At 44.1% G+C, this 27,426-nt stretch overlaps 1 protein-coding gene across 7 annotated transcripts in view; it reads left to right on the forward strand.

Moving 5' to 3' along the window:
* The window catches only part of NSF (N-ethylmaleimide sensitive factor, vesicle fusing ATPase), a 169,085-nt gene extending 148,456 nt beyond the window's left edge, over positions 1-20,629 (forward strand). For 3 of the 7 annotated variants that reach the window (XM_084804363.1, XM_084804366.1, XM_084804365.1), the window contains 3 exons: positions 8,003-8,116; positions 16,956-17,011; positions 18,497-20,629. In XM_084804363.1, the coding sequence (XP_084660489.1) occupies positions 8,003-8,116; positions 16,956-17,011; positions 18,497-18,512 (186 nt within the window). In that variant the 3' untranslated portion in view covers positions 18,513-20,629. Of the gene's footprint in view, positions 1-6,405; positions 6,468-8,002; positions 8,117-16,955; positions 17,012-18,349 lie in introns of all 7 variants that reach the window. The other 4 variants (XM_084804364.1, XM_084804368.1, XR_014783791.1 and 1 more) reach the window with 3 other exon arrangements.
* Positions 20,630-27,426: the final 6,797 nt, after the last annotated feature.

Below are 27,426 nucleotides of genomic sequence, written 5' to 3' on the forward strand. Positions count from 1 at the left end.
ATTGTTGGCTCATCTTCCGCTTGTGATCGACAACAGTTCCAAGATCCTTCTCGCTTGTAGTGTTGTTGAGCCACGTATCCCTCATCTTTTAACTGTGCATTTGGTTTCTTTTTCCTAGATGCAGAACTTGGCATTTATCCCTCTTCAATGTCATTCTGTTGTTTTCTGCCCAGCACTCCAGTCTATCCAGATCACTTTGAATTTTGTTTCTGTCTTCCAAAGCATTAGCTATCCCGCCTAATTTTGTGTCATCTGCAAATTTGATCAGCATTCCCTGCACCTCCTCCTCCAAGTCATTAATACAAATGTTGAAGAGCACTGGGCCCAGGACTAAGCCCTGCGGTACCCAACTTGTTACCTCTCCCTAGTTTGAGAAGGTCCCAATGATAAGCACTCTTTGAGTCCGATTCTGTAGCCAACTGTGGATCCACCAGATCGTTGTTTCATCTAGCCCACTTTGAGCTAGTTTGTTCATCAGGATATCATGGGGCACTTTGTCAGAAGCTTTGCTGAAGTCGAGGTATATGATGTCTACAGCATTCCCACGGTCCACAAGGGAGGTTACTTGATCAAAAAATGAGATCAGATCCATCTGGCAGGACTTGTTTTTCACAAATCCATGTTGGCTTCGAGTAATCAATGCATTGTTTTCAAGGATGTCAGACTGACTGGTCTGTAGGTCCCAGGTTCCTCCTTTTTACCCTTTTGGAAGACAGGGACAACATTAGCCCTTCTCCAGTCATCTGGCACTTCCCCCGTCCTCCATGATTTCTCAAAGAGAATAGGCAGTGGTTCTGAGAGTTCTTCTGCCAGTTCCTTTATTACTCTAGGGTGCAGCTCCTCTGGCCCTGGAGATTTGAACTCATTCCAAGTAATTTGGTGTTCCTTTGACCATATGCCTATCGATCTCAAGCTGCAATCCTGTCCCTTCAGCCTGTACTTCTCCTTTGCCAGGGGGGTCATAGACCCTCTTTTGGGAGAAGACTGAGCCAAAGTAGGAATTGAGCACCTCTGCCTTTTCTTTGTCATCTGTTATCATTTTGCCTTCCTTATTTAATAGCTGAACAACCATTTCTTTCCTCTGCCTTTTACTATGCAAGTAGTATTAACAAGAAAGTCTCTTTGTTGCTTTTAGCCTCCCTCGCTAACCTCAGCTCGTTCTCAGCTTTAGCTTTCCTGACGCCATCCCTGCAATTCTGTGCTACCTGCCTGTACTCTTCCTTTGTTTGTTGTTGTTGTTGTTGTTCAGTTGTTCAGTCGTGTCCAACTCTTCGTGACCCCATGGACCATAGCACGCCAGGCCTTCCTGTCCTGCGCTCTCTCAAGTTCATATTCATTGCATCGGTGATGCTATCTAGCTATCTCATTGTCTGCCGTCCCCTTCTCCTTTTGCCTTCAGTCTTTCCCAGCATCAGGGTCTTTTCCAGAGAGTTTTCTCTTCGCATTAGGTGGCCAAAATATTTCAGCTTCAGTATCTGTCCTTCCAATGAGCAGTCAGGGTCGATTTCCTTTAGGATTGACTGATCTGACCTCCTTGCAGTCCAGGGGACTCGTAAGAGTCTTCTCCAGCACCACCTCGATTCTTCGGCGCTCAGCCTTCCTTATAGTCCAGCTCTCACAGCCATACATTACTACTGGGAAAACCATAGCTTTGATTAGACGGACCTTTGTCGGCAAGGTGATATCTCTGCTTCTTACGATGCTGTCTAGGTTTGCCATAGCTTTCCTCCCAAGGAGCAAGCGTCTTTTAATTTCATGGCTACAGTCACCGTCTGCGGTGATCTTGGAGCCCAAGAAAGTAAAATCTGTCACTGCTGCCATTTCTTCCCCTTCTATATGCCAGGAAGTGATGGGGCCAGATGCCATGATCTTCGTTTTTTTAATGTTGAGTTTCAAACCAGCTTTTGCACTCTCCTCTTTCACCCTCAACAAGAGGCTCTTTAGATCCTCTTCGCTTTCTGCCATTAGGGTGGTATCGTCTGCATATTGGAGGTTGTTGATAATTCTCCCGGCAATCTTAATTCTGATCTGTGATTCATCCAACCCGGCGTTTCTCATGATGTACTCTGCATATAAGTTAAATAAGCAGGGTGACAATATACAGCCTTGTGATACTCCTTTACCAATTTTGAACCACTCAGTTGTTCCATGTCTGGTTCTTACTGTTGCTTCTTGACCCTCGTACAGGTTTCTCAGGAGACAGGTAAGGTGGTCTGGTACTCCCATCACTTTAAGAATTTGCCACAGTTTGTTGTGATCCACACAATCAAAGGCTTTAGCGTAGTCAGTGAAGCAGAAATAGATGTTTTTCTGGAATTCTCTTGCTTTCTCCATGATCCAGCGAATGTTGGCGATTTGATCTCTAGTTCCTCTGCCTCTTCGAAACCCAGCTTGTACTTCTGGTAGTTCTCGGTTTGCATACTGCTGAAGCCTAGCTTGTAGGATTTTGAGCATCACCTTGCTGGCATGTGAAATGAGCGCAATTATGCGGTAGTTTGAACACTCTTTGGCGTTGCCCTTCTTTGGAATTGGAATGTAAACTGACCGTTTCCAGTCTTGCGGCCATTGTTGAGTGTTCCAAATTTGTTGGCATATTGAATGCAGCATTTTAACAGCATCATCTTTTAGGATTTCCAGTAGCTCAGCTGGAATACTGTCATCTCCGCTAGCTTTGTTGTTACTAATGCTTCCTAAGGCCCACTTGACTTCACTCTCTAGGTTGTCCGGCTCAAGTTCAGTGAGCGCACTATCATGGCTATCAGGGACATTAAGATCTTTCCTGTATAGTTCTTCTGTGTATTCTTTCCACCTCTTCTTAATCTCATCTGCATCTGTTAGGTCCCTGCCTTCTTTGTCCTTTATCATGCCCGTCTTTGCACAAAACGTTCCCTTGAGATCTCCAATTTTCTTGAAGAGATCTCTAGTCTTTCCCATTCTGTTGTTTTCCTCGATTTCTTTGCATTGTTCATTTAAGAAGGCCTTCTTGTCTCTCCTTGCTATTCTATGGAACTCTGCATTCATTTGGATATATCTTCCCCTTTCTCCCTTGCTTTTCACTTCCCTTCTTTCCTCAGCTACTTGTAAAGCCTCCTCAGACAGCCACTTGGCTTTCTTGCATTTCTTTTTCTTTGGGATGGATTGAGTTGCAGCCTCCTGAACAATGTGACGGACATTCACATTATGTATATTCATAAGGGATATGATTTAGGCCATACCTGAATGGTTTAGTGGTTTTCCCTACGTTCTTCAATTTCAGCCGAAATTTTGCAACAAGAAGCTCATGATCTGAGCCACAGTCAGCTCCAGGTCTTGTTTGGACTGACTGTATAGAGCTTCTCCATCTTTGGCTGCAAAGGACATAATCAATCTGATTTCGATATTGACCATCTGGTGATGTCCATGTGTAGAGTCGTCTCTTGTGCTGTTGGAAAAGAGTGTTTGCTATGATCAGCGTGTTCTCTTGGCAAAACTCTATTAGCTTTTGTCTTGCTTCATTTTGTACACCAAGGCCATGCCTGCCTGTTATCCCGGTGATTTCTTGACTTCCTACTTTAGCATTCCAATCCCCTATGATGAAGAGGACATCTTTTTTTGGTGTTAGTTCTAGAAGATGTTGTAGGTCTTCATAGAACCGATCAACCTCAGCTTCTCTGGCATCAGTGGTTGGGGCATAGACTTGAATTACTGTGATGTTGAATGGTTTGCCTTGGATTCGTACTGAGATCATTCTATCGTTTTTGAGATTGTACCCCAGTACTGCTTTTCCCACCCTTTTGTTGACTATGAGTGCTACTTCATTTCTTCTAAGGGATTCTTGCCCACAGTAGTAGATATGATGGTCAACTGAATTAAACTCGCCCATGCCTGTCCATTTTAGTTCGCTGATTCCCAAGATGTCGATGTTCAATCTTGCCATCTCATGTTTGACCACCTCCAGCTTACCTTGATTCATTGATCTGACATGCCAGGTTCCTAAACAATATTGTTCTTTACAGCATCGGATTTTCTTTTTACCACCAGACACATCCACAGCTGAGTGTCCTTTCGGCTTTGGCCCAGCCGCTTCACTCTTTCTGGCGCTACTTGGAAATACCCTCTGCTCTTCCCCAGTAGTATATTGGACACCTTCCGACCTGAGGGGCTCATCTTCCGGCGTCATCTCTTTTAGCCTTGTGATACGTTCCATGGGGTTTTCTTGGCCAGAATCCTGGAGTGGGTTGCCATTTCCTTCTCCAGTGGACCACACTTTGTCAGAACTCTCTGCCATGACCTGTCCGTCTTGGGTAGCCCTGCACGGCATAGCTTATGGCTTCACTGAGTTACACAGGCCCCTTCGCCACATCAAGGCAGTGATCCATGAAGGGGATCTTCCTTTGTTACTTGGTGATAATGGTGATAGTGTCACGAATTGTGCTCACTTACAACTTACCCTCTATGCACCTGCACTTTTCCTTGCTCTTTCAGGCCCAAATTCAAATGGGAAAGATGGAATGCCAGGGACCAGCAAAGCTTCCCCGCCTTATTCTGGTCCTGTATTGTCTTATGAAGCATATGACCCTTAATGTATTGCTAGAGGAATCCTCCCATGAGTTGACCCATGCATGTTTGTTGCTTGCAAGCAAGCACAATTTGTGACATTATGGACCCTAGAGTTTTACACCTTTGCCCTATGCCTGCAATTTATATTACAAGCTGAATGCCTTTTGAGCAATGTACATGGGGCAGGGGGCTGATCCTGATTGGGATCTCAACTGGAGGGTAAAGAGTTAAAATCACCCCCCACCACCACCATGCTAGGGTCCCATTCTGTGTAGTAACATGAGGCCTGACCTTGTGAGGTCACATTCCATAACCATTTCAACATGGAATCCCTCTGAAAACACTGGAGTACTGGCAGTATTCTAGCTTCAGAATGAAACTGAGCATGCACGACCTAACTTTGCCAGCAGTTGCTGCCATAGGCTATAATGGGGCAGAAAAACCTGAATAGCTTTTATGAACTGCTGCTCAGAACCTTACCAATCCAATGAAAAGCATGACTCCTTGACCTCAACAAGCCCGAATAAAGTAAAGTATTTTTCACTAAAATGTGAATGAAATATATGATATAATGGGCCACAAAGTGGAGTAAAAAGGATGTGTTAATTTTCAGCACTTCTTGCTGTATCTGTGGATTTTCATTAGATAGGTTTGAGATTTTGCAAAGTTGTAGATCTCATCGGGTAGATCATGGATGCCAGGTTTGCAGTTATTAAATCAACAGGTGTCATTTTTATAAGCAATAGAATTTAGAAACTTAAAATGGTGGAACATTTATATTTTGTGTGTGTGTGTGTGTGTGTGTGTGATTCACCTTAACTAAAGAAGCACTAAAGTAAGTATGTATGTGTGTATGTATACACATGCACACACGAGAGAGAGAGATGTAGAAACAGAGATAAATAAAATTTGGATTTAAACTGTATCCAGGCTAAGTCACACTTGGGTTCCATTGAAATCCAAGTGAAAAGTTAGCCATGACTTAAGTTCCACTGATTTTAATGGGAATTAAATGCAACTAGAATTATATTTTTGGATTTGTTTGTACGGCCCTGGATCCTTACGTTATTTATATAAAATATGCAATGACCCTTATGTCTATGAGTGGATGAAATTGCTCTGGAATAAGATCAGTTCTCTGGGCTTATGCCCAGAGTCTGTACTAATGATGGAAGCTAAGCAGGCCAGAGCTCTTCTGTCTCAAAGGATCAGGGATTATGATCTACAAGCTTTAAATTCTGCAGCGGATAGAACTTACTGTCTTCTGTTTTGGGGTGCAAATCTGAGTTATGGGCTGGTAGAAGCAAAATACCGCTCAATCCTTAACATTCCCAAATATCGGCGTACACTTACTTTAGCAAGATTTAATGTCTTACTGTCTGCTTTGTTACAAGGGAGGTTTCAGAAAACTAGCCTTTGAGATCGTATATGCCCATGTGGAAGGAATGAAATCAAATCAGTTATTCATGTTTTACTTTGCTGCTCCTTTTATATAGAGATTAGAGAGAAATTACTGTATGATACTAGATCAGATATAAATGTATTTCTCTACTGTTTTAGGACAACAGAGGATAGGGATACAATCGAGGCTTTTGCTAAATTCTTCTTGAATTAGGAGAATAAGATCTCTTCAGAACTGATTTTACTGTATATTTCCCAAATATGTTCGCAGACTCTTTGTATTTTTGTATGTTCAAAGTCTGGTTAGTGACCATAATAAAGATGATGATGATGATGAAGAAGAAGAAGAAGAAGAAATGCAACTAAGTCTGGATCCAACCCATAATTTTTAATATAAGTACTTATAAAAACTGCAGGTAGCAAGCAACATCTTAGAAGAATCATTCCTCCTTTTCTCTCGTGTAGGAAGAAATCCATCTTCTTAGATGATGCCTGCTAGAATATGTGTGCGCACCACCTAAAAGAAAGTATGCTTCAGAACTATTGTGTTCAGTTTTGTAACTTTATGCAAATTTAGTTGACTGATTGACTAATACAATTAAGAGACTAAGATTTCTTTAACCAGGTGATAGCCCTAATTAATATTTGCAAACAGATGGCAACCAAAAGGGAAGAACATACAGAAATTAAGCCTAATCGTTCCTTTACAATTAACTTAACGCCAGCCCATGGAAACACTGAGCTTTAACAAATGTTCTGCTTGCTAGTACCAAAGCTTCCCTTAATTCCTTGTATAAAGGGTCCATATCAGTCCACCAAACTTCTCCCTTTCAATTACACCAAGGTTAGCATGTCCCAGAGGCTTGAGGCCAAGGTAGACCATGGAGTTCGTAACAAGAAGATATTGTAAAGGAGAGAAGACAGGACATCAAGAAGGAGGTGAAAATCTGAGGGCCAAGTTGTAGTCTGCATTTAAATGTACACAAATTGGCCTGTGGGTTCCTTGATGATACAAGTATGAGTGAGGTACCAATCTTCTCGTTAAAGCATGGGGAATCAAGTTTTGAATGGTGATAGGCTCAGTACTTTGTTCTGAAGTACTTCTCCCAATAATTTTTGTGTTTCGGTTGCAATTCGAGTCCATTCCAGATTAGCAAGGAAAAAGCGATTGCCAGCATTGTCATTAAGTGTTACACCAACTAGTCCTCCTCGGGCTTTGATGCTCAAGTGTCTCAGCAGCTCCAAGAGCACAGAGTGGCACCACACATCTGTTGGCCACCCGCTTCCCTCCCATGAAATGCTCTCCAATGTCTGGATCGATTAACTTCAGGTTATCCATTTGCGAAAGGTGCAAAGTAATCATCCGTGCATAATTTCGTCTATTGAATGCAAAGAAGTAGTTGTTAAATCGTGAAGGGAGGTCAAGCCTGGCATCCACTCTGGCCCCCCTCATGGGGGCAAGGGAGGAATTTTTTCCAGGTCTAACGAGAAGGCTGGTGCCACACTCAGACCGGTATCATCAAGGAACCCGCGGACTGACATTTGAGAACAGACTATGTGACAGGGACATCCACATGTATTCATTATGTTCTTGCTTCCATCCTATCTAAAATGAGGGATGAGGTGGAGTGGTCCGATTCTGACATTGGAAGTGGTGAGGGGGCGTTGGACCCTGTCCTATTCTGACCTTACATTGTCACACGCATGTTACTTCTGCACCGGCTCGCATCCGGTATTGGTGCTGGCCTGGGAAAACAGTGCCTGAAGCGATAGCATGTGATGAAGTAAGGCCAGGAACAGTGTCAAAGTTAGACCCCCACCTTTGTGTTTGAATAAACAAACATGGCTTAGCTTCATTTGCACCTCTGATCTGCTTTTGTATGTGGGGAAGCTGCAAACTGGAGTAATGTGAGATTTCGTCTGTAAGAGGTGAGCTGGTTTACCATTGGTGTGGCTTGCATAGAAACACTCCCTTCGGGGCAAGAAAGGGGCTGTGCCTGGGAGCGGGGGGCAGCTGCTGTTGTTCTAACACTCTTGGCTTTCTCCTTCTGTCCCCTTCTAGCTCCTGAGCAGCTTCAAGGACAAGGAGCGCAGCACCATCGCCCAGAATGTCAAAGGGAGGAAGGTCTGGATTGGCATCAAGAAGCTCCTGATGTTGATAGAGATGTCGTTACAGGTGAGATGCTTGCCCTTTGGTTAGGCAGATGTGTTGCCTGCCCTCTGGTCAAGCCAGAATACTGAAAAATGGAGAATAGACCTGGAGTCTTAATTTTTAGCTTCTGCCTTGGAGATAATTACTTTTATACAGTAAATATCAGACTTGTACCTGTGTGGTAATAAGACATTCATCTGTTTCATCTCTCTCAGTCCTAAGGGTTCAAAGCAGTAGACAACTTAAACACCTACACAATAAAATGTCAGTGATGATGACGCTAAATAACGCATGTACTGGGATATAATTTCTAGCAACCTTTTAACAGTAGTTAAAACTACTGACACTGTATTAGAACATCATCATGTTAACAAATTGGCTGTGAACATTCTTGCCTCACAAAGTGGATGGCAAACTGATAGTCCTGCCCACTGTTGTCATTTGGTCCACTGTGGCCTGGAGGGGAGTAACCCATTTCCCCATTCCTATTGTAGTCTTGATGCTGTTGATGCAGCAGTTGGTTGCCTTCTGCTGTGGAAAGGAAAAACTTGCGTGGAAATAATTTCACTCCCACTCATTAGGTGCAAAACTCCAGGTGCCCAGTTGCCACTGGCATCTAGAAATCTAGCCCTGTCACCTTGGTTGCTGAAGTTTGACACACTCTCCACTGCACTACACTGCATCAAAAATTATGTGTCTGCATATGTATAGCCCTCTTTGTTACGAGGAGTGTGCCCTGAATTTCACAGCCCCTAAGACTCCTACTGGCACCCCAATTGCCCAGCCAAGACAGATGGTGACTCACTTTGCAAGGCCACCTGCCTGCCATTTGTTCGCAAGGAGCTATTTTGCGTGCTTGTCACTGTTCAAGAAACATGGCTCCGTGAAACCAGTTATGCAGTTCTTTGGATTCTAGCCTGGGAATTAATGTGCGGGCCTACGGCCTAATGGAAGATGGGTGTATATTGACAGAGGATGGGTATAGCTGAATATATGAGAGCTGAATGGAACCTTTCATATACAGAGGTAGTATACCTCTAAATACGAGGTTCTGAAGGCAAAAGACAGCTATCATAAAAGATCATGGCAGTGTTAGCCATGATAGCTGAATGCAACCACCCATCACAACGGCAGGTTTCCTCTGAATCCTGCAGGCACACAGGGACTAGCTGTCTAGCGTTCTCATTATCATGGCCCACTTATCTACTTCAGGGCATTCTGTCTAGCCACTGTTGGAGCCAGTATTCGGAATGTTGGCCAGATCCAGCAAAGCAATTCTTGGGGTGGGGCGGAGGGCGGGGATCTTTAGTGCGGTGTTAGAGCACATGCTTTGAATATGCTAGATCCCAGCTTCAGACCCTGGCTTCTCCAGCAGTAAGGAAAAATCTCTGCTTGAGGCCTTGGAGAGCTCTTGGCTTATACTAGAAAGATGCCCAAAGTCGTCTTTTAGCTCCACCAGTCACAGCTGATATTTAGAGCCCAGTCCTGGAAAGATGCAGAAGCACCAGCCACTGATGATTAAGGGCACCAGCCACCTGCAAAGTGTCCTCTGTGAGCCCCATCAAAGTTAACAAAAAAGGCGCAACCCCACCCCCACCCCCAAACTCTCATTAATTTCAGTGAGGCTCCTAGAAGAGATGGTGCTGTAGACTGTGAGAATATAACATGTAAAGCTAAAGCTGTACTTTATGGATCTAGAACACTGGGACAGGCTTCATAAGCCAGGAGGCATGCAGTTTGTCAATGTGTTAAACACTCCCCTGCTCCCTCCCGTGTGACTTGTTCTTTGTGATTCTGTTGAAACTTGTATAGGGCTGGGAATCTGCTCTGACTGGATGTCACCCAAGGGTACAAAGTCATTTATCTAGATTACTTTTTCCCTCTCTTCCTCTTGACTCTTGAATTCCATACCTACAGGCAAAAGTCAATAGTTATTGCTCACACCTATTAAAGTGTATACAATGGGCAAGAGATCTGTAAGAGTTGACTCAGGCCTGGTTGTGGCCAGTATCACCCATTTCGTTCCTTTAACAAACGTTTGTTAACCGTAACATTTTGTTGCCTCTTGGATTGGTATCCAGTCCCGCATTGAGAAGAGACATTAACTTGGGAGGGGGATGGGGGTGGGGATTAGACCTTGGGATCTTGAATTCCCAGGGTTTAATGTTCTGAAAGTGGAGGAGCTGTATAAAAAGGAGGACACAGAGTAAAGGTTTCAGGGTGGAATGAGGGGTGTGTTGGAGGCAAGAGTCAGAGTCAAACTGTATCAGCTTTTCCCTGCGGCTGCACGTTCTCCCTCTCGGGGCTGGGGCAGGGGGGTGAATCCTAGGCGGCTGGCTGGCTCTGACTTTTCCCTGCCGCCCCTAGAATTTCTTCAGAAGCATGAGTCTGCTGCGTTCAGCCGGGTTGCATCCCTCAGCATTTTGAAATAGTACTTGAAGCAAGACAAAAATAAAGGGATGGTGCCCCAGTGTGTGAGCAGAAAGTGCAGTGGCATGGCGTAGCATATTTTGCAGCATGCTGTTTCTACACTGGTAAGAAAGATGTCAGCAAATTGTTACACTTGTAGCCACAACTGGTGACATCAGAGCATAAGGATTTCTTTGGCTGGGTCAGAGCGATGGTCCATCTCGTTCAGCATTCTGTCTTCTGCCAGTGGCTGGCTAGATACCCGGAAAACTTCACAAAATGGGCATGATGGCCCTACAGTTCTGTCTACTCACACACACCCCTTCCTTGCCAGTGAAGCATGAATGCATTTTCAAAACCAGGGGCTATTGTTGGGTGTTGTTAACTGGCTATTTGGGTCCTTTCTTTGTCATCCGCCATCCCCACAGTCCCTGGGCTTGTATTCTGTAAATCAATCTCGTGATGTGTTTAAACATACAATCCGGAATACAAAGAGCTCCACTATACATGCCCAAGGACTGGGGGCCCAGTGGGATGCTTGACTTCCCCCATGCCAACACCACAATCTGCTTTTGAGAGCTCCCTCAGCTTCAAAAATAGGTTGCCGTGCACGGTTGGGAGTGGCTGTGAACATTGCTGTTTGAGAAATCAGAGCCCCAGGTCCCCTTTGGCAAAAGGAACTGGTCTCATTGTTGCTTAGATGCCAGCCATAATGTCTTCTGCAAATTGGTTACCTGAAGAACCACTGACAAATTCTCTCTGTATATCCCCAACAAGTTGCTTGCCTTGATTAAAAAGTTGGTACTAGATGTCACATTCACATCTTGAATTTGATATCTCAAGAGTTTTGAGCCCCAAATATCTGGTAGCTGCAAGAACCATTTGGATTAGTCTGAGGATGTTAATTAGACATAAAAAACGGTGTGTTAATGTCCCTTCTCACTGGGGTGCAAAAGATTTAGGCACCACTGGCACCTAAAAAAAATGCCCCTGTCCCCTGGATTTCTGAAGAGGGCTGCCTTGGTGCAGCCCTTTCAAGTAATGGCAAGCTAAAGCAGGGGTGGGCAACTCTACAGTTCTCACCAGCCCTAGCCAGCATAGCCAATAGTGAGGAATGATGGGAGTTGTAGGCCAAAACATCTGGAGGGCCACAAGTTGCCCACCCCTGACTAAAGGCTTCCTTGAAGGCTCCAGTTGGAATGAGGTATTTGCTTCCCACCAAGAAAACCCAGAAGTGGATTCCATATGGGATGAGTCTGTTAGTCCTGAGAAACTGGCAGGGGGGTGGGGGTGAACAACTGCAAAATGGTTTCTCAAAGTTTTCCTTCCGTCTTCTAAGACTTTGCCAGGCATTTTCTACACACTTTCAAGCCTGTTTTTAGAAGCCTGTGTGGTTCAGCATCTCAGTTTGCTGAATGATGTCCAGCATAAGTCCCTGCCCAGCATAAGTCCCTGGGCTTTTGCACAAAATCACAGAATGTGCATATCTCCGCTTAGAGATGTGGAGGCCAGGGAAAAAACAGGGAAATTAGATGAGAAAATGTTTGGTTTCTTCTCTTTCTCCCCCTCCCCCATTTTTTTCACTGAGGACTTCCAAGTTTTTCTAAGATAAAATTGAAAATTCAGCAGGGGAAAATCTCCTATGAAATACTTTCTCTTTTGGAATGAGTAAAATGCATTTTAAGATGAGGTTTTACTAACTGAGAATATGAAAGATGAAAATGTTCATGGAAGACAATGAGAGAATGAACGTTCCTGTATATATTGTAGAGTTCAATGTTTTCAGTGTTATTAAGTTTAGCATGATATCAAGTGTGCTGCTAGAATTGGTCTGGTTCAGGCATCACAATAAACCAGAGTTCCAGAGAATCCTGGCTTACTTCCAGTGGGACCAGCTAAACCAGTCATGGATTCTCCACCCATGGTTTGTTTATCGTGACGTCAAAACCAGGAATTCTGGCTTGTCTCATGACTTTGACTTGTTTGGGGAGAGACAAGCCAGAACACCTGGTTCAGATGTCATGATAAACAAACTGTGAGTTTGTTTAGCCGCTCCCACTTGCAGGAGGAGCCAGATGGGACAGATCAGGCAGTGTGCACATCCTTATCAGGACATCTGAGCTGCTCATTGTGACTATAATACACTTTCATTTACTACATAATTTGTGGTCCTTATTCCCAATTTTATTTTTTCCTGCTTCTCAGATGGCAGTAACTAAGCTACATGGCTTTAAGCAGCATACGATGCAACAGTTTGCCCCCCTCTCTCTCCCATTATGTATATGAGCAATTTTGTTTGTGAAAAACTAAGGCTGCAGTCCTGTACCCACATTTCGGAATAAGCCCCATTGAACTCAATAGGGCTTACTCCTGAATAGACAAATATAGGATTGCACTGCAAGCCATTTATCTTTTGAGGCTGTAGTCCTGTGCATGTTTACCTTAGAATAGGCTGCACTAAACAGAGTGGGTCTTACTTGTCAGTAAACATGCATAGGTTCTTCTTCATGATCTCTGTGCCTGCTGAAGAATTTCTTGGCGGGATGCCTCCCCCACCATCCCAGTGTGCATGCCTCTAGCGGGTGTCCGCTTATTCCCTCAGTTCTCTTTTGATCGCCATTGTGGTAGCCTCATCGAGAACTTCTCTCCATTCATTCAAACAAAGCGCTTTTCAAGCTGAGGTTTCATTCTGTCTTTTCCACCTTCTATCATTTTTCTCTCTGCTGCATTTCTACTTTATTTTGTTGATTTTCCTGTTTTGCAATCTTTTATCGCTCCCTTGCCTTCGGGTATATGGCCCTGCAGATGCCTTTTCAGAAGTGTTGTTTGTTGTGGCAGCAAGCTCCCACCCAAAAACGGCCACGCTTTGTGTCTCTTCTGCCTGGGAGAGGGGCATAAGCTTGATGCTTGTGCCCATTGCCAGGCATTTACGAATCAGGCCAGGCTTCGAGCCGTTCTTGGCAGAAAGCTCTCCAAGTCATGGAGACATCTGCCAAGCCAATGGCATTGCCTGCGTCTTGCCAAAAGGAGGGGCCTGCTAAGCCTGCCTCATTGTCACTGCGGCCTATAGTGTTGGCATTATCCACATCCCCTAGTTGGACTCGCATTACAGACACTGGTGACCTACCTGTGATGGGTCAGTCCCTAAATCCATCTGATGATCTGATGGATCTGGCCAATGATCTGGCAAGACCCACCCATACCTGGGCAGTCTTTGATACTATCTTTGGCACACACACAAAAAGTTGTCAAATAAGGCCAGAGCTTCTAAATCCTCCTCTGAGCTGAAAAAGAAAAGCTCTAGAAGTACAGCTGACACGGTATTGAAACCTTCTGTACTGGCTGTCCTGATGCGGTTCCCTACTTCACCATCAGTGCTGTGTTCTTCTGTACTAACGGTGTCGGCGGCTCCGGTACCTGCCCTGGACCCGCCCCGATGGTGTCCTTGTCAGAAGGCGAGATTGAAGATACTTCACTCATTCCAGTTGTGAACTGAACAGGTGATGACCATCAGGACCAGTCGTTCTGATACAGTGATACACGCCTCTCCGCAACGCATCCCCAGACTTGGCACATGATACTTGACACAGAGGGACCAGACCGTTGGGGTATATGAGCGCCCCGCTACCACTCTTGATCTCCGTTCTCCGAATGGGATGACCCACATCACTCAGATCCGTGGCAACTGGGGGGCAGCGGGGGGTGATCACATCATCAAACTAAGATGGCGTTTTGAGTGGGAGCTCCAACCTACCACATTAAACAACTTAAACACGTGCAAAACAGCTGAATTAAAATAGAGAGAAAGCTGGAATGACACAGAACAGTTAGCAGAACAAAGGTGGTCAGCTTACTGCCTTTTTGAAGCCAAAAACAAAGCTTCAAAGTGAGGCCTCGAAGAAGAGGCCTCAACCACAAGAGGGGAAAGCCTGCCAAAGCATCCCCGCCCCCCAGCAACTGACCCCATGGCTGAGGTCATTATCAATAATGCAAATGATGCCTTGTGAGTTCTAATAGCAGCTTTCTAAGGTCTGTTGTCTGCCATAGACAAGTAATGGTTTTAATTTCAATTAATCACAGGCAGCCATTCCTTCTTTGCATAATATTCGATGACTACTACACTACCTTCCACAGTAACACTGTGTAAACATTCAGAACGACACAATTGTTTCAAGTGCCTTTACCTTTATTGATTTAAGATGACCGAAGAGAAGTGAAATATGTTTTTCTTAAAATACATAATTATATAATACAGACTCTTAGTTAACTCAATGGTGTATACATTGTATAATATATAAAAAATATTTCTGTCATGTCCTCCCCAAACCTAAACCGAATTAAACAGGATTTGCAATCAATATTCAAGAAATTTACTGAAGAACGCAACATTCTTCTAAACCAGAAAGTGACTTCTCAGGAACTCCATGAAACAATTAAAAAAATTAAGAGTAACAACAAAACACCGGGCATGGGTGGTTTCAGTGGAAAAAAATTTATAAAGTATTTGAAGAACGTCTATCCCCATACCTGAAGAATTTGTTTAATCATATTGTGGAAAATAATTCTGTTCCAGCATCTTAACAAACAACAAAAATAGTTATACCCAAACCAGGTAAAAATCTAAATGATCTAGATTCCTTAGACCCATCACTCTATTGAATCAGGATTATCAAATTTTTACAAACCTCCTAGCAAATAGATTAAACAATTTGGCTCCAAATTGCATTCATAAAGACCAACTTGGATTTATTAAAAGAGGCAAACAGCTGATCCTGTAAGAAGACTCCTTGATACCATTCATAATACCAAATTTAAGACCAAACCATTTATAATTGCTTCCCTGGAAGTTTCTAAAGCATTTGACAAATTGGAATGACCTTTTTTACTTGAAATGTGCAAAAGTTTAGATATGGGTGCAAATTTTATAAATGTATGACTCCAATCAGGCAATAATTTGGACTAACAACTATGATTCACCACAGAGAGAGACAAAGAAAGGATGTCCTCTTTCCCCCTTACTTTTTCAATAGAACCCTTAGCAAGTGCTACTAGAAAGGAATCATCAATAGGGATTCAAATCAATGGGCAACAACACATTATTAATTTATATGCTGATGATATAGCCCTAACTTTGTCAAACCCCAACAGTGAGTTACCAAGGGTACTAAAAATCATAGCGGAATATGGAAAACAGGCAGATTTGACAATCAGTTACGAAAACTCCAATATTCTAAGTCTGAACATGGGAGCTGACAACAGAATGGAATTGAATAAACTGTATAATATCCCAGCATATTCTTCAAACATAAAATATCTGGGAATCCAGTTACCAGGCAAACAGCCAGAAATCATTAAACTGAACTACAGACCCTTATTCAGGCAAATAGAGAGCTTATTAAGAGGGTGGACAAAACTCAATCTATCATGGTTAGGGAAAATAGCAGCTATTAAAATGACAGTTTTGCCCAAACTTTCTCATCTGTTCCAAACCCTTCTGATCCACCTGTCAGATGGTTACCTGAAAAAATGGCGGAAATTAATTATGCAGTTTATTCACAAAAATAAAAAATGTAGACTTACATATAACACAGTATTTCAACAAAGTAAAGCAGGGGGTATCGGGATACTTAATATAGAAATGTATTATTCCACTTACCAAATTAGGCAGCTGCTGAAAATTATAAATCAAAAAGGGGGGAAATCTAGATTCATATGAAAGAGATCTGAAATCTATAGAAGAAATACAAGGCTTGATATACAGAACCGTCAAAGAAATAGAAAACCCATTTCTTAAGTGTACATTACTATCTTGGCATAAATGAAAAGATAAACTCATGCCTGACCCCACTCCCATTATCCCCATTCTGTTACATCCCTTGTTTTACAACAAAGATAAGCTTCAACAAAATGCTTTGTAAATTTCATATGCCAAATATAAATATGCCAAATAATACCATTTTATATGCTAAGTTATAATTATGTATTTTATGTTGTCAGTGGTAAAATAAGTGTAGGTTTAAATTAAGTTTGACAAGTATTTCAGTTTTCCCCTCCAAAAAACCTGGGGAAAACTGTTTTTTTCTCATGACTTCAACATTTCCAGAAATATTGCATCTGTGTCCCTGCTTAGATCTCATTATCCTTTGGCAGCTGTTCCTCCAATACAAACTGAGTTGCAGGAGAGCCAGCGGGGTGTAATTGTTAAGAGTGCTGGACTAGGACTCAGGAGACCCAGTTTGAGATTCCCACTCAGCCAATCACTTTCTCCCAGCCTAACCTACCTCACAGGGTTGTTGTAAATATAAAATGGGGGGTGGCATGTGCACTTCCTTGACCTTCTTGGAAGAAATATGGGATATCAGGTGAGATTCTGCATTGTGCTCCTTGCCCTTGAGTGAGTTTGCTGTGGCTAACCTGAGAATTTGTATCTTTTTGTGTTTTTTAATACTTGAAGATGGACCCTGAGTACCGTGTGAGAAAATTCCTAGCACTTCTAAGAGAAGAAGGAGCGTAAGTGACACACATCCGACAGGGGTGTGTTCATTTATTTTTGCCAAATCTCCATGCATGCTTCATCATTTGCCATTTGCCATTGGACTGCAAGGGAATTTAGCAAGAGTGCTTTTTGTAAAAGGGTTGTCTTGGTCCTTGGTAGCTGTTAATTATTCCATCCCCCAAACTAGGCTGCTTTGGTGGTTAGGTTGTTTCTTATTGCAACGGCCTGGTTCACACATAAGGCGATCCCATCTTTTATTTAACCTATGATTTGTTGCCTTACTCAAGGTTTACCTGGCAGACGATAGAACAAACCATGGTTTGTTTTCTCAATCCCTGGGTTGTTTGTTTCCCTCTTCCTTTGCCCACTTCCTCCCTGTATCCCAAATGCCTATGCAGTGCTGTAGTACTGGCATGTAGAGCAGCTGGGGGTTTTTACTGCTCTTGCCCACCCCATCTGTAGCCTTGTGAAACAATTTATAGTTCTGGGTTTGCATATAGCAATCCATGATTTAAACAACCCAGAGTTCACAACCATGTTAAGCTTGGATGGAAGCCATCCTTTTTGACCCCTAAAGCCTTATCCCCATGTGTTTCAGGGTATAGAAGTATTATAAATAAATAAATAAATAAGTAAGTAAGTAATCCCAGCAAATGCATTGTGTTACATTCTAATTCCAGACTACTAATCTGGGTTCTTCACCAGCAAGTTCAAACACAAATTGAATGCTTCAAACTGAACAGCATATTAAGAAAGATGGCACAGTCCTTCCTGGGCTGTGACCTTTTCATATTGCAAGTGCCGGGAAATGGTTGTGTTCAGACTCCCTGAACGTACAAAACACATTAGGCTGGACCCTTCTCCATGACATGCTAGCTTTCAAGGGAGCAAGTTTTTGATAGAGGGAAATTTACAATTATGTGGTTCCCCCCTACACACACACTCGGTGCCATGTGATATTTCTAAACATTTGGGACTCTGAGGCCATTTGTCTTTCCATTATAGCTACACAAATATAGTTCGAGGGCCCTGCCTATGTTTGGGTTTGTGAATCTGTAGATTTAATTCTTGCATCTCTTCAGAGTAGAAACAGCAACGTCTTGAAAAGCAGGAGCCAGGAGAGAGCCATATGCAAATGCATTAAAATGCTAATTCATTTCTTCAGGGGATGAGTGCTAGGTGACCCTTGGTTCATATTTGGGCCCAGTTCTGTACCTCTGAATGCTGGGATAAAGCAAGTTGAATTCTGCTTAAGCCAGCATGTAAGATGCTGGGATGTCTGATTTTGGCTTTGCCGTTTTCCTTCAGCCTGTTTTAGTGCAGAGTAAGAGCCCAACCTCTTTCTTTTGCAGCTACTCTGAATAATGCCTGGTGCACAGCTGGCTTGTGAATTTGCATGCACTTTCCCTCTCTGGATGCCAATCTGTGTGTGCTGCCAGCGCCATGACCCCCCAAGATACACGTGCCCTTTGTGGCAGTTGCACTTTCTCTCTTTGCAGTAGTCCCCTGGATTAAGTGTGAAGCTGGAACCTTGTTCAGAAGTGGCGTCCAGGAAAGCAGCTCAGCAGGAGACTACCCCGTGAGGAGACTCTTCTCTGCAGACCTGTAGATGTGTGGTGCATCCAGACAAGAACGTAACACTCGGCTCTCTTCCAAGACTTCCCCCATTCCTCCTTTTTGCATGTTGGACACAACGAAATGATCTGCCCTTTGGTTATCTGATGTCTTTAATATCTTGGTGTCTTGTGGCAAATCAAATCTCTTCTGGAGTATCTGCTTTCCTGTTATGCTGCCTGCTCAATTGGTATTGGTGCACAAGGGGAGGAGAGGAAATGTGCCGTGTACAGACCTGTAGACATTCATACTGAAGCTGACAGTGGCTCCTTCCCAGCTCTGAAGCTAAAGCCCCAAATATGGGAACGTTCTCCTTCTTCTTAACCTGCACCAAACCAACGTCAAAGCCAGTCGAGGTTTATGGAGTCATATGCTCCTCTTTATAGCTTCTGAGTCCTGCAATCCCACCCCCTCTTGCTGAGTAGTTCCTTGCTCCATGTCAGGAAGTGTCAGACTCCTCCCAAGACAAGCAGCAACCAAAATGTTAACTGTCACCACTAGTTTGAGATGAGCTAGGATCCCGAGAGTGTTTTTTGCCTAGATTTTAGGCAGGACAGACTGAATTTCCATTTGCTATCGCAGCAGCCGCTTTATCTCCAGTGCTGGTTGGCCACCAGGTACAGGTACAGCACACCAGTGGTGGGGTTCTGATGCACATATGGTTTTGCCATAGAACAGATAGCTTGGTCCTATCTGCCTAATACTCCTGTAAAAATTTGAAAGCACTGCTGCTTTCTTTCAGAATGGCCCTCACCTGCTGTCCAACCTCTTTTAAGAGAATGCCCCACAGATTTATTTTAGGGGATCGGATGTACGGTTTCCAGAGTATATAAGTGTAGGATGCATGAACTCATGTTGGGCTCCCCCCATCCCCGCACAAGTGGCTAACAGTTGTTCTCAGGTGCTGTGGTGTCTGCTGTTGAGCTGTTGCTTTTTGACAAGGTGGGCGCTAAGGAAAACCCTGCCTTGCCTTTTTCGGAGATACTGTGTGTGATTTCTGCTGTGTACCGCAATACCAAACCAGTGAGGACAGCAGGCCACTCTCCGGGCATGCTGAGTCGCATGTTCCTCACTAGTACTTTTTTTTGTTGGGAAGCCCACTGAGCAGCTTGCCTGAGCAACACAGTGCAAGTTTAAGTTAGAGCCAGTCTAGCTTTTACATCTCTGCCTAATTCATCATCGCCACCCAGCTGTATTTTGCAGTAGAATTCACCACCTGAATCCTGCCTACCTGCATCTCATATTGGTGGCAGTTTGCCAGCAGGACTTGGACTGGGGAAGCTACATGATAGGTAGGATTCACATGATGTTCCGTTCTGCTAAACCATATGGCCAGGGGGATAAGGAGCTAAATATGTAGATGACACCCCCTCTGACAAGTGTCATGTCTAAAATAGTTCTTGACTTCTCTTTATGAAGAGCAATGTATTGCAGGGCTTAAATAATCCTCCCACCCACAACACATGGCTGGGCCAATCTGCCATCTTGCTGAAATTGTCTGTATTATTGGCATGGCTCCTTCTCCCCACCTTTCCAAGCTGCTGAAGTTAGAAAGATGGAAACAACACTCCAACCCTGTGCAGCAAAAGATAAACTGTTCTCTTAGAAGCTGCTGCATTGTGCTTGAATCACAAATGATGCATTTATTTTAATGTGGAATAGCATCTTTTTTCTTTAATTCCCATCTTCTAGTTTTAGTATTGTTGAGGAATATGTGAATCCCTGGTGGACTTATAAGATCCCTTCTTTTTTAGGCTGTATAACTGGGCTGCTTTTAGATGCACTCTTCTCTCCACCCTACCCCCAAGCCCCAACAACTTTTTTCCCCTATCACTCATCTTTTAGTGAAAGCAAAACACATATGTTGTATTTAATGTAATGTCTTGGATCAAATGATGTAAACATTTTTATTGTGGTTTTTGTCCAAAGCTATATTGAGAGAGAAAAGTACATATAGATAAATAGTGTGGTTAAAATGCAGACAAATTGATGCAATAAAAAGACAGAGAAACTTAAAATGCATCAGTGGCTTGTGAATTGAGATGACAAATGAAGGAGTTGTGCAGCTCGCATTGGAAATGTTTACAAAGATGCTATGGCACCCTTGAGGTTTGATTGGCTTATCACAGTGTGAAGTCTCATGGCAAGTACATGAATGGAGAAGTGTGTGATGGGTGGTGTGATCGGAGGGCAAACCAAATGAACAAGATGATGAGGATTTCACAAAGTCTCACTTGTGTCAAGGCTTGGCTGGGGCCATGTGTGTCTGTACCTCACTTTTGCCCTGGAGGATATCTTCAGGTTGGAATACTGAGGTCAGTTACCAGAGCCAGAAGTGCAGAAGGGCCTGATCAGGCAACCAGCTAAGAGTCGACTGTTAAGGTCCTAACTAGAATTTATATCAGGCCTGACCAATTCAGAAGATCCATGCTGGCTGCCAACTGCAGGGGCAAGCTGTGCATGGCCCTGTTCCCTTCCGTGCCTGAAGAGGGCTCTGTTACCCGCATGCACACAATTTATTAGGCTCAGTCTCAGCCTCAGTTCAAACTCTAGAGTCCCGGATTGCACGTGCTTGGGATTAAGAGGGGGGGAAACTGCCACCAAGCATGGTTTTCCTCCATCAACACTTTATGTAAGTTCGTTTTTTTCAGTTTTAGAATCTCTACAAGGCACTATACAATTCAATTCCTAGTCTTAAAAAGAATGGGAAAACAATCACTCCTGACTTGTTTACGTCCCTGAGTGTGATTTGCCTGTGCTGTGCCTTGTGAGCTGTAACAGCAGCTTTCTAAGGTCTGTTGTCTGCCATGGACGAGTGATGACTTTCATTTCAATTAATCACAGGCAGCCATTCCTTCTTTGCATAATATCTGATGACTAGCCTGCCACCTTCCACAGTAACACTGCAGACATTCAAAAGGACACAATTGTTTTAAGTACCTTTACCTTTATTGATTGAAGATGATCAAAGAGAAGTGAAATATATTTTTTCGTAAAATATATATATATATATATATAATATAAAATCTTAGTTAACTCAATGGTATATACATTGTATAATAAATTATAAAAAGAGAATTTTTGGAACATAATTTTTAAAAAGGCTGAGAACCTTCTACAGCATCCTCCCCCAACTGGGTGCCCTCCAGGTGTACGATGGGACTACAACTCCCTTCGTACCCAGCCAGCATGGTGCCACAGTGGCTGGGAACATAGGAAGCTGCCTTATACTGAGTCAGAACCTTGGTCCATCTAGCCCAGTCTTGTTGACACTGCCTGGCAGCAGCTCTCCAGGGTCTCAGGCAGGATTCTTTCCTTGCCCTCCCTGGAGAAGCCAGGGATCGAACCTGGGGCCTTCTGTAGGCAAAGCAGGGGCTCTGTCACACTGAGCTATGGCCCCTGGGGATTTTGAGAGTTGAAGCCCCCCATATCTGAGGGGCACCCGATTGGGGGAGGCTGCTCTACAGCTTTGTAAATAACTTTGGATGCAGCAGGTTGAAAGGAGAGGAAGCAGGCGAACCGTGGGGTTTCTCTCCCGCAGCTGCGCTCTCATTCAGACCTGGAATTCCTGGCTCTAGTGAGGAAATAGTGAAGGATAAATTACCAAGAAATGTGTGCCCCTTAAGTGATTTTCTTTTTATAAAGTCAGCTTCATAGTGTGAAGGTAGACGTGCACTCTAAATGTGGTGGAAATGGCTTGAATGGAAACCCTCTGCTCTGAAAAAAGTTCCACTGGAATTCAGCGAATGTGTGCTGAAAACAACTTCCACCACACATTACAATGTCTGTCTATCTTCATCTTTAGCGTCCCCTAAAAGATGGCTGGAATATATAATTTATTAGCACACAATATGTCTGCACCAGCCCCTTCTAATCATGTGTAATGCTGGGGTTTGCTTAACTTTGCCCTAAAGGACAGCTATCATCATTATTTCTTTTAACAGTGAACTCAGGAGGTGAACTGCCAGGACTGTAGCCAAAATGGGGTCACTGAGACACAAGAGCATGTATTTGCATATTTGGGGAAACCTCAAGATTTTCAGAAACACAAAACATCTTTTTTAAAAAATGAAGCAAAGAAAACCCCCAAACAGCCCAATGGGGACTAGACATGCTCAGTAGCCACAGAACTTCTAGTGACCATTGGAAAAGAGAAATGGGTGGGGAGTGGAATGTCCTGCTGGCTGGAACCCTGAACGGGAACTGAATGGGTGGGGCAATGCTGGCATTTTGTCACAGGTCCTACTTGTTCCTTCTAAGAGTGAACTCATGTGGTTGAGTGCCTTCCTTCGTGGAAGCAAAGTGGGGCCACACAAAAATAAGGTACCGGCTTCTACACATTTGCCCACCACAGGTTGCCCTCTTCTGGCCTAAAGAAACCAGAAGACAGGCAGAGTGTGTGAACTGGCCAGTCAAGGGTGCCTCCAGACAGATGGCTCCTAGCGCTGCCAGTCAAGACACAGCACACCTGTGTGTCTTTTCTTCTTGGATGGATTTGAAAAAGAATTCCAAGAAAAAGATGGAAGGAAGGAGAATTGACATGCTCAAGCCCCATGGAGCTTATAGGAAGTATCCTGGAAGGGGGGACATGAGGGGAGGGCTTTCCCATCTCCAGAACTGTGTGACCCAAGCCCCTGCCCCACACTATGTAGCTATAAAATACTCCGGATTTGAGGCTGGCAGCCTCCAGCCTCGGGCAAAAGTGGAGGGAGATGGGCGGGGGGAGGTGTCCGCTACTCCTGAATGGCAACCACCCTGAGGCCTAAAGAGCACTCCAAGGCTCTTGCTCCAGGCTGTCTGGAGCGATGAACAGAAGCACCTTCTTTTGGTCCCTCGAAGCCATGTGAGACAGCTATTTGGAAGTGAAGCACAGCCACCCAGAAGCAAGGCAATGGCTTTCTACCTATTCAGGGGGCCCCCTACACACACACAGCATGTAGGTTTGGAAAACTAAACGTGAAGGAGTGGGGGACCAAGCAACCCGATGAGGAATGACTGTGCCCAGTGATTTCCAGGAGCCATGCAATTTGAGTGTCGGGGGGAGGGGTATGGAAAATGGGGTTGGGGGAAATTGGCCCCCTTGAGCCCCTGAGTGTGTAGTATCTTGGAGGAAGGCATGGCTGACTGGATGGAACCCTGAACAGACCACCCCAGTTAGGGAATGAGGGTACGCTGCAGCATTTTGTTGTAGATCCCACTGGTCCTTCTGTTCACTCAAGCTGCTGGAAAATGCTGAATGGTTTAGACAAGGGGCTACATTTTGAAGCAGGAGCTGGTCACAACTATTTCATGGCCCCCTGCCAATCCCAGTTCTTTGGGGAAGGGTCTGGGTTATAGGATCAAAAATCTATATACACAAATAAAATGCATTTAAATATATATGGTTTCACTGGGTCACTATTGACCAACAAGGGTTGACAAAGGAAGTCATCTGCTCTACGAATTCAAGAAAACCCTGTTTTGAGAAGGATAAGATGCTGCTGTTCCCTCCTTACCTCCAGCTCCAAAAGCAGTGCTGCTTGCCCAGGGGGCAACTAAAGAAATCAGATTGGCTACGCAGACCTGTATTTGGGGGCGGAGGGAAGGTAAGCGAAGGCTCACATATCAGTTATTCACAGAACGACAGCACATGATAACTGCGGCGTGTGAAACTGCTGGCCATCGTCAGGGTGCTTTTTTCCCGTCGCATTTTCTTGGATCCTGGCTCTGAGCCTGCATTTTGCACATAAGTAACTGCAGCAAACAGCTACAGGGATCCTCTGTCAGTGTTGCACAGCCTTGCTCTCTCCTTAGGGTTATAATCTGTCTGTCTGTCGATATTGATATGTGCAATAACAACAAAATTTGGGAAGACCACCTCAGGAAGTGGGTGGCCCAAAATCAGCCACAGCTCAGCCAGTTCAAAGGAAAGAACAAACGGGTCAGCAGAACTGGTCCAACAACGTCTTGTTGATTTCCAGCTGGGTTCTTCCTTCACCGTTGCCTGGCTTGGTAGGGGACAGGGAATTGTCTGTCTTTCCTCTCCATGTTCAGGTGTCACAGGCTGCAATGGTGGTGTTTTCCGGTAATCTCTCACTTCCATGTTATGCTCCAGCTGTAATAAGGGCCTCTTTCTAAGAAGAGGAAACAAGAAACACAGAGTGCAATAGCTTTTTGTTACTTTCTAAGTTTTCTGGTGACTTTTTTCTTGTCCCTGTCTTAATGCTTCGCAGGTCTTTTTTCTTTCTTTTTTTAAGTTAAAAGCCATCATGAGGCGGGGAAGGGGTGGGAATTGATTGGGAAGGAGGGAGGTTAACCCATTCCCACTGTGTATTTTCCGCAATTGAAATAGCTCCGAAGTCATTTGCTCTACAAGGGTAGACAATTTCAGGGGGCAATTTCAACCAGAGAAGGCTGAGCCCCCAGCTCAACAATCTCAATCTGCTCCTCACCCTTGCCCTCATGCTTGCAACAAGGATCACATGGTCAAAGCCCAAAACTGAACAACACAGCCAGCTCTGCTTGAGCACAATCCAGGACCTGACGTTCCTTCCTACAAGGCCGTTGACATCACTTGGCTGTGGGGAGCCCAACCGGCAGGCCCTGACATGCCCGTGGCCTGCCCCTTCTGTCTGTCTCGCTCCTCCTTCCTTCCCACAAGGCAGCTGATGTCAGCTGGCCCTGTGGGGGGCAGGGCTGTCCAAAGTATCTTTGTGGCCTTCACAGTTAACATTTTGGGGGTATACATCTTAAAATGTAATCTGTAAAATTGCCCTGATAAAAGTTTTCCTGTTGAATTAATAATCTGATTCTTCAAGAGATTTAGGTAGCTGTATTGGCAATACTTTTATTAGGACCAACTAAATATGTCAAACCCCTTCATGGATCACTGCCTTGTGGTGAAGGGGCTTGCGTAACTCAGTGAAGCCATAAGCTATGCCGTGCAGGGCCACCCAAGACGGACAGGTCATGGCAGAGAGTTCTGACAAAATGTGGTCCACTGGAGAAGGAAACCCACTCCAGGATTCTGGCCAAGAAAACCCCATGGAACGTATCACAAGGCTAAAAGAGATGACGCCGGAAGATGAGCCCCTCAGGTCGGAAGGTGTCCAATATACTACTGGGAAAGAGCAGAGGGTATTTCCAAGTAGCGCCAGAAAGAGTGAAGTGGCTGGGCCAAAGCTGAAAGGACACTCAGCTGTGGATGTGTCTGGGGGTGAAAAGAAAATCCGATGCTGTAAAGAACAATATTGTTTAGGAACCTGGCATGTCAGATCAATGAATCAAGGTAAGCTGGAGGTGGTCAAACATGAGATGGCAAGATTGAACATCGACATCTTGGGAATCAGCGAACTAAAATGGACAGGCATGGGCGAATTTAATTCAGGTGACCATCATATCTACTACTGTGGGCAAGAATCCCTTCGAAGAAATAGAGTAGTCAACAAAATAGTCAACAAAAGGGTGGGAAAAGCAGTACTGGGGTACAATCTCAAAAACGATAGAATGATCTCAGTACGAATCCAAGGCAAACCATTCAACATCACAGTAATTCAATGCCCCAACCACTGATGCCGAAGAAGCTGAGGTTGATCGGTTCTATGAAGACCTACAACACCTTCTACAACTAACACCAAAAAAAGATGTCCTCTTCATCATAGGGGATTGGAATGCTAAAGTAGGAAGTCAAGAAATCACCGGGATAACAGGCAGGCATGGCCTTGGTGTACAAAATGAAGCAAGACAAAAGCTAATAAGAGTTTTGCCAAGAGAACACGCTGATCATAGCAAACACTCTTTTCTAACAGCACAAGAGGCGACTCTACACATGGACGTCACCAGATGGTCAATATCGAAATCAGATTGATTATGTCCTTTGCAGCCAAAGATGGAGAAGCTCTATACAGTCAGTCCAAACAAGACCTGGAGCTGACTGTGGCTCAGATCATGAGCTTCTTGTTGCAAAATTTCAGCTGAAATTGAAGAACGTAGGGAAAACCACTAAACCATTCAGGTATGGCCTAAATCATATCCCTTATGAATATACAGTGGAGGTGAGGAATAGATTTCAGGGATTAGACCTGATAGACAGAGTGCCTGAGGAACTATGGACGGAGGTCCGTCACATTGTTCAGGAGGCAGCAACGAAATCCATCCCAAAGAAAAAGAAATGCAAGAAAGCCAAGTGGCTGTCTGAGGAGGCTTTACAAGTAGCTGAGGAAAGAAGGGAAGCGAAAAGCAAGGGAGAAAGGGGAAGATATACCCAACTGAATGCAGAGTTCCATAGAATAGCAAGGAGAGACAAGAAGGCCTTCTTAAATGAACAATGCAAAGAAATCGAGGAAAACAACAGAATGGGAAAGACTAGAGATCTCTTCAAGAAAATTGGAGATCTCAAGGGAACGTTTTGTGCAAAGACGGGCATGATAAAGGACAAAGAAGGCAGGGACCTAACAGAAGCAGATGAGATTAAGAAGAGGTGGAAAGAATACACAGAAGAACTATACAGGAAAGATCTTAATGTCCCTGATAGCCATGAAAGTGCGCTCACTGAACTTGAGCCGGACATCCTCGAGAGTGAAGTCAAGTGGGCCTTAGGAAGCATTAGTAACAACAAAGCTAGCGGAGATGACAGTATTCCAGCTGAGCTACTGGAAATCCTAAAAGATGATGCTGTTAAAGTGCTGCATTCAATATGCCAACAAATTTGGAACACTCAACAATGGCCGCAAGACTGGAAACGGTCAGTTTACATTCCAATTCCAAAGAAGGGCAACGCCAAAGAGTGTTCAAACTACCGCACAATTGCACTCATTTCACATGCCAGCAAGGTTAT

The sequence above is a fragment of the Heloderma suspectum genome, chromosome 6 (genome assembly GCF_057233095.1).
Source record: "Heloderma suspectum isolate Gila_16-S chromosome 6, 16-S_ref, whole genome shotgun sequence".
Classification (NCBI taxonomy): domain Eukaryota; kingdom Metazoa; phylum Chordata; class Lepidosauria; order Squamata; family Helodermatidae; genus Heloderma; species Heloderma suspectum.